The sequence below is a fragment of the Cryptomeria japonica genome, chromosome 5 (genome assembly GCF_030272615.1).
Source record: "Cryptomeria japonica chromosome 5, Sugi_1.0, whole genome shotgun sequence".
NCBI classification, from domain to species: domain Eukaryota; kingdom Viridiplantae; phylum Streptophyta; class Pinopsida; order Cupressales; family Cupressaceae; genus Cryptomeria; species Cryptomeria japonica.
Window position 1 is genome coordinate 128,704,328 of NC_081409.1, and position 8,079 is coordinate 128,712,406.

At 36.0% G+C, this 8,079-nt stretch overlaps 1 protein-coding gene across 5 annotated transcripts in view; it reads left to right on the forward strand.

Moving 5' to 3' along the window:
• LOC131076624 (pre-mRNA-splicing factor ATP-dependent RNA helicase DEAH7) overlaps positions 1-6,314 on the forward strand; it is a 102,175-nt gene extending 95,861 nt beyond the window's left edge. For all 5 annotated transcript variants that reach the window (XM_058013906.2, XM_059221282.1, XM_058013907.2 and 2 more), the window contains 2 exons: positions 4,322-4,474; positions 4,566-6,314. In XM_058013906.2, coding sequence (XP_057869889.2) covers positions 4,322-4,474; positions 4,566-6,165 — 1,753 coding nt within the window. In that variant the 3' untranslated portion in view covers positions 6,166-6,314. The remainder of the gene's footprint in view (positions 1-4,321; positions 4,475-4,565) is intronic.
• The last annotated feature ends 1,765 nt before the right edge of the window (positions 6,315-8,079 follow it).

Consider the following 8,079-nt stretch of genomic DNA (forward strand, 5'->3'; position numbering starts at 1 on the left):
TAACCAGACTGTGAATGAACAGTAACAGCAATAAAACACAAGACAAAAGACACCAATACCCTGGGAAAACCTCCCTCTTGGAGGTGAAAAACCCAACCTCAAAATACAATATGTATTATCTCAAATCTAGGCAATTACAAGGCAATAAACTTATCTCAGATTGGTGTTCAATATATCAATGAAGATTGCAACCCTTATCAATAGAAGATGGCTAGGAGGATCAGCAGCAGATGTCTAAGATCAGATTCACACAATAGGAATCTTAATCAAGTTCGCATGAAGATCTTTGACAACTTCGTCACACACAATCAACCTTGATGAGTTCGCATGAGTGAAGGAGAGATCGCTGCTTGGAGAGCAGATAACATTTGCATGAGGTAATGATATTGTAATGACTTCATTTGCTGTTAGATTTATATCCCACCTTTGGCGTCAACCCTCAAGTCGGCTTGCATTTAGTTAATTGATTTATTTACATTTATTGCCTTCACGTTACAAGTTTGGGTCCAGCCCAAAGTTACAATTAATTGCCTCCACGTTACATGTTTGGGTCCAGCCCAAAATAATTTGATTTATATGAGAGATAATACATTTGTATTTAGAATGTAATAATCAGGTATCCGAGCTAGCTATTATTTTCAACAAGATTTGTATGACGATCTTCATTTTTGGGATTCTTCTATAAATTGATGATATCGTGTTTGATTATGCCTCTCAGATCTTTATCTTATTCTTGGGAAAATATGGCCATGTTTACTTCTGCTTCAGTGGCAGGTGCATTTGATTGGTGTTGTCTTTGACAGTGGTGATCTTTGTAATCTGGACAAAATTTTTAGTCTCTATCTCATCCCTGCTTATATTTGCTGCAGTTATCAGTTCTTTTGTAAAAATCTGGGGCAAGCTGCAGTAACTCTTTCTATATTTTGGCTTTACTTTCATAAATATTTTCACATTTAAACCAGTTTGTCATTGATATGGCATTATTTATGACTAACTTAAAGAAGAATTTTATGTTACCAAACCCTTCTTTAGTCCAAATGGCAATTTTTTCATCTGCAGTATATCTCCTTTTGCTGCAGGAATGACAACTGAGCAGTTAAACTTCTGCTCGTGCTGTTTCATTGCATGTTAGGCTTGGTTATATTGAGGAGAGCTAAGAATATGTGGAAAGAGCTTCCTGTTTATGTTTGTAGGATTTTTAACCTCCCCTTAAACGTGTAAATTTTGGACCCTAGGATGAAGTACCCTGGGATCCATTACTACCTTATTTGATGAAGAATTTGAGGTTGCTGAAGCTGCATGTTCCTAAAGCTGGAGGGCTTTCTTTAGCAGATATATGAGTAGATGGTTTTCTAGATGTGTAGCTCAATGGTATTATTGTGCTTGACAAATTGACCCTGCAACATAAGGCATTGGTCTAATTTTTCAGTCTAGTAAGGACCTTGGGTGAACTCCAGGTCCACTACCTTGTTGCTTATGACAACAGAGCATATCTCATATGCTGTTCTTTTATAATGTTATCACATCCCTTTTTTCTTTTTTTGTTCGACTTTGATGAATTGCTGCTCCAGAATGATAAGCTTTTTCTGATGCTTAGATAATCATTGCTACATTTTGGAATGCTTTAATGTAGATTCATACTATATTGACTTTTGTGGTAAGTTCTTTAGAGAAATAATCTCTTTACGGTGCCGAGAAAGAGAAGTGTGCTGATATTACTGTGAGCTTTAGTAGTTCCCTTTCCTTGGACCCTTTGTTTTTCCAGTTTACTGTACCAATGGGTTTTGTCAAGTCATCTCTTCTATATCCTTGTACCTGTCTTAAATTGATCAGCTGCATATCGAAAGGGCTCCCCTGAGATTGGAAGGATTCCTGTTTAGAGAGTGAGCTTTTGTCTATAATAAATGAAGGGAATTTTGAGTATCTGTTTCTTTCTCTATTTGACTTGATTTTTCTATGTTATTATCTATCAGAATTAGAGTGTTAAAAGAGTTGGAAGTTTCAAGAAGTATCTTTTCCCATGTTGCATTTTGCATTTCTGATGTATGCTTTGTTGGTTGATTCTTGTCATCTCTTGCCTCAGCTTGGTTTTATGTTGATTTTCCATTTCTGTTATCTTATGGGAGTCTTCTCCGCTGTCTAGCTTTTTATCTTATGGGAATCTTCTCCGCTGTCTAGCTTTGTAATAGGCTATCTGATTCAAACAGTGAAAAGTTGTGTTTTTATTGTTCAACAACTGATTGCACACCATTCTATCTAGGTTTAAGATGGTTCTTGGTGGCAGGTTACTGTAGTATGAATTCAGATGCAGTGATAATCTATCATAATATCAATCTTTATCAAATTTGTTTCCACTTAAACTCACTGGATGTTACATGCAGCTTTTATCTGGAATAGTACTAGACTTTACATTTATTTGATTGAAAGGTTCCTTTGTTTCGTTAACAAATGCAATTTATGTTTGAAGATGCCCAATTTATTCATGAATCAAGGTCACCCTTCGAAGAGAGCATCCCTACATACCTTGGAGATTGTCACGGGGCAGTGTGGACATCTATGCTGTTGGTTTTCAGTTCATAGGCATCCATTTCTGAATTGTCTTCAGTTCTCGATATAGTTTTTATTTGAACTTCTCTAGTGGATTGTGGATTTATGGTAGGATTCCCTTTCTTGGCAGCAACAATTGGCTATTTTAACTGGGAAGAAAGCTGGACAACTTTTTTCTTGCTTGCTTCTGTCAAATTTCAGTGGATCTGCAAGTTGCTTTTAACTGCAGCTCTGGTTATAAAAAACACAAAGTTGTAAAATATTCCTAAAAAGAATGTATTTTAATAATTTAGGGAGCATATAACTGATTTCCTTCATATATAGATCAATATTAGAGTTCAGTACACAGCATAGATCAAAGTTAGAGTTCAATCCATATCAACTGCCCTCATTTTCTCCTCGTAAGATGGAAGGAGAGCCTTCACATCTTGCCCAAACTCATGTTCTGCTGTGTTACATAGCTACACATCCTTGGGGATTTGTGCAAGGTGAAATTTGGTGCAGTTTATGCCTTCTCCCATATGCAGCCTGCAGTGGTTGCATATGACCATTCTGAGCTCTGTACATGTAGTGCCATGCTTCTATGTTGGTTCTCTAGCATTGCCACCACTTCTGTTCATTGCTGATGCCATATTCTTTCCAAAAATGATATAAAACCCTAATATAAAAGAAAAAAAAAAGCAAAATTTAGATACAAACCCTGGGAAGTAGACAAAAATAATATAAAATTGGAAATAGAATAAAAAAACAAACAAATCTGACTAGCTACACTGAAAGAAAGAAAACAAACATTAACAAATGGTACATAACTGTCAAATGCAGCTGAAAAAGTCTCTAATATCTATCAACCATCACTCCAAATTGCATGGTACTGTGTAAACAATCAAAATCTACTCAATACACGTAAAGGATGGAAGCTGAAATGAAGACGATAAAAAATACATTCTTTGACAGTTGATAGGTGCCGGTGTTTTCATGAAGGCAGCCAAGTTTTTCACTTAGACTCTTTGAGCTTTTGGTGAGTTCTCATCTAAAACTTGGCAGCAAGTAACTCATGCCATCCTTTTAGCTTGTGAGTACTTGCAAGTCGGAAGTTACTTGCTGAGATTTCAAATATGTTAAAACTTATCTCATAAGATCACAAATATTTGTCTTTATTTTAGAGCATGATGGTATGTATTGAAATTCTGTGGAACCTTGAATATTTATGAAGGACAAAACGTTCAAGATTGTTGGCCTTTATTCAAGCTTGTCTCACTTTACTTTTTTCACAGGATAATAATCAGATGCCTCTAGCATCTTACTTGTTTCAGCTTCATCTAATGCACTAACACTCAATTACCTGTTTATTTCATTTGTCTTGTATCACTTTACATTTTTTCACAGGATGATAAAGAGATGCCTCTAGTGTCTTCTTTGTTTTTGCTTCATCTAATGTACTTACAAACTCAATTCCCTGCTTATTTCATTTGTCTTGTATTACTTTTTTCACAGGATAATAAACAAATGCCTCTAGGACGTTACTTGTTTTTGCTTCATCTAATGTACTTCACTTAATTTCCTGTTTATTTAATTTGTTTTGTATCACTTTACTTTCTTTGAAAGGATAATAATTAAATGTTTCTACTCTCTAGTATCTTAACTTTTTGTTTTGCTTCATCTGATGTATCATGCACTCCTGCTTTTTTCCTTTGTTTTGATTTTTGCAATGATCTGAATACCTTATCTAAAGTAATATATGTCAGGATCTCAGTTTTGGTTTTTGCTTATGCAGTATAATTGTCATGGACGAAGCGCATGAAAGGTCTCTTAATACAGATGTGTTATTTGGCATATTGAAACAAGTGGTTGCACGGCGCCGTGATTTTAAGCTCATTGTAACATCAGCAACTCTTAATGCACAGAAGTTTTCCAATTTTTTTGGAAGGTATGCTCACCTTGTAAATTGTATTATATGAATGTGTTTTGAAACATATGTATATGCTCATTAATTTCTGTCACAATTTTCCTATTAACAGTGTACCTATTTTCAATATACCGGGACGGACATTTCCTGTGACTGTACTCTACAGCAAATCACCTTGTGAAGACTATGTGGAAGGAGCTGTGAAACAAGCAATGTCCATTCATATTACCTGTCCTCCTGGAGATATTCTCATATTTATGACAGGTCAGGATGAAATTGAAGCTACTTGTTATGAATTGGCAGAACGAATGGATCAGTTAGAGTCAACTACAAAAAACAAAATAACCCCGTTATCAATACTTCCAATTTATTCTCAACTACCTTCAGATCTTCAGGCTAAAATATTTCAAAAAGCAGAAAATGGTGCTCGCAAGTGTATTGTTGCCACAAATATTGCTGAGACATCACTTACTGTTGATGGCATCTTGTATGTCATTGATTCTGGGTATGGCAAGTTGAAAGTCTACAATCCAAGGATGGGTATGGATGCTCTTCAGGTTTTCCCTGCAAGCAGAGCTGCAGCAGATCAACGTGCTGGTAGAGCTGGCAGGACAGGTCCTGGGACATGCTATCGTTTGTACACTGAGACAGCATACCAGAATGAAATGCTTCCAAATCCAGTTCCTGAAATTCAACGGACCAATCTGGGAAATGTTGTTTTACTATTGAAGTCATTGAACATTGAGAACCTTTTGGATTTTGATTTCATGGATCCCCCACCACAGGATAACATTCTCAACTCAATGTATCAGCTTTGGGTACTCGGTGCTCTTGATAATGTGGGCAGATTGACTGTTCTTGGAAGGAAGATGGTTGAATTTCCACTTGACCCTTCTTTAGCAAAAATGCTATTAATGGGAGATGAACTTGGCTGTGTCAATGAAGTCCTGACTATTGTTTCTATGCTCTCTGTTCCATCTGTTTTCTTCCGCCCTAAAGATAGGGCAGAAGAAAGTGATGCAGCAAGAGAAAAGTTTTTTGTTCCAGAGAGTGATCACCTGACACTTCTGAATGTTTATCAACAATGGAAATCTAATCAGTATCGGGGTGATTGGTGCAATGATCACTTTTTGCATGTAAAGGGATTGCGTAAAGCTCGTGAAGTGCGATCTCAGCTTTTGGATATCCTGAAAATGCAAAAAATAGCACTGACAAGTTGTGGACCTGATTGGGATGTTATTCGGAAAGCGATTTGTTCAGCATACTTTCATAATGCAGCTCGATTAAAAGGTGTTGGCGAATATGTCAACTGCAGGACTGGAATGCCATGCCATTTGCATCCTAGCAGTGCACTATATGGTTTGGGGTACACTCCTGATTATACAGTCTATCATGAACTTGTTCTCACAACAAAGGAATACATGCAGTGTGTAACAGCTGTTGAGCCTCAATGGCTTGCTGAATTAGGTCCTATGTTCTTCTCTGTCAAGGATTCAGATACCTCAATGTTGGAACACCGGAAAAAGCAAAGGGAAGAGAAAACTGCAATGGAGAAGGAAATGGAAGAACTGAGGAAAAAGCAGAGTGAGTTAGAGAATGAATGGAAAGAGAAGGAGAAAGAAAAACGTGCTAAAGAAAGCCAGCAAATAGCTATGCCTGGTTCTCGGCAACGTGGAACTTATCTGCGTCCACCTAAAAGGTTGGGCCTTTAATTTTTTGTACCATGATGTATACTAGATGTTATTGAGCAATCTATCTCTGACCACATTGGAGGTCTGGGCATTTTGTTTTCTTGTACTATGCTGTAAACTATTTATTGCACTAAGGAAATATATACGCTCAATTTTGTTCTAATTAGAAACATAGATTTGTATCACAGCTAAATGAAACTTTTCTCTGAGACATTAGATGTTGTCTAGTAGGCTCTTGGGTATTTGGTTGCATTATTTTTGGTTGAATGCATCTGTTAGGTAGTGGGAAATGGAACCTAGTGAATAACAGTATGAACCGTGAAGTAGATCTCAATGCTGTTTAAGATTTATGAGCTTACAAACATGGATAATTGAAATTTGTAATAATCTTATTCTACATGTGTCTTAATTGATACGATTCATACGTATGGTCAACAGCTGCAACTTTGTTTATATATTGTAATGCTTTTTCCTTCACATAAGTTTGTATTTAATAGTGATAAAAGTTGTGGTCCTACCATCAAGATCTATAGTTGTATTTTTCTTTCTTCTGCCCATTCTATCAAGATTGGTTTCTGAATTGTTCTTACCCTCTTAACCATAGGAGCAGAAATCACAAAAATAATGTGGTAAATCATAAAATTTGTTAATTGTAGGGTTTCATGATATCTTCCATATCTGGAATTTTTTAAATACTAGCAGAACTTGATGGATCTACCAGGTCAATTACATTGCTGCTTTTTAATAAATGTCCCTGAAAAAATAATAAACTTGCACCGGTGCAGATTGTGATTTGGGTTCTTTGTGGATTTGGCTAGGGAACTGGAAAAATAATAACATGGCAGTTTGTTGGGCAATTACCTAGGTACTCATTTTGTCTGCCAAACTTGTCAAACTTGGCAAGTCCTGTCATTTAGACTCAGTCAAGTGTTGTTTGAAAATCAGGAAAAAAAAAAGAACAAACAATTGAGGACACTAAAATGTAAAAATGTGAAAGTAGATAAAGGTTTGGAGGACTATTGGAGGTTTGGTTAAAAGTGATGAAGTTATGAAAAATTGCATGCATCATGAATGTCTACGTGGTTTCAAAAGATATTTGAGAGAAAGAAAGATATTGAGTTGCACATAGACCATGCTCCTCTTAGAAGTAGGATTGAAGCAGAAATAGTCACCAGTAAGGACTCCTATCACCTAGAGATTGTCAAAAGGAACATTTAGTTTAAATCAAACGATGCGTTGAAGGCTTTACACTGATAAGTGGATTGACAAGCTGTTGGAAGGATCTACTAAGTGGCGAAGACTTAATCCTTAAAAGAGGAGGGGGCATCTTCTAGTGCTGTGCTTCAATGCTTTCCCTCGAAGGATGGGATTTTTTGTTGCAACAACTTTTAGCTTTGTTCCAAGTTATATTTTTAGTGATAACTACAAATACCAATCACAATGCATTTTTTCTGAAGTGCCTATTTTTGGTACAAACTTACCAATCACTTGAATGCATTTCTTAAGGGGATCGTAGCAATTACATGTCAACAAATAATTGACTTATGTGTTGTAATTTTACTGGCTTTGGGCAGAGTTCACTTTGCAAGGAGCGTAGTTGCATTCTACTTTTTGTTTGCCAACAGGGCTACAATTGTTGATTAAAACTTGATTAAAACTTGAGTTTTCAAAGGCGATCATTGTTCTTGATTAACATTTAAAAGAGTGCAAATTTTAAAGAAGCTTAGAGTTGGGCCCAAAATAGGCTACATCCTAGTTTTAAAGACACATGTAACAAGTTGTAAAGAACTCTCAAAGAGTTATCTACAAACTTGTCACAGGTATTTAATATTTTCATATTAAATATTAAATACCCAATATTGTTTGAGATGAATTGAAATTTGAGGGCATAATTAAATAACTTTCTCATTTTGTTGTGAAAGCTATATTTTCAAA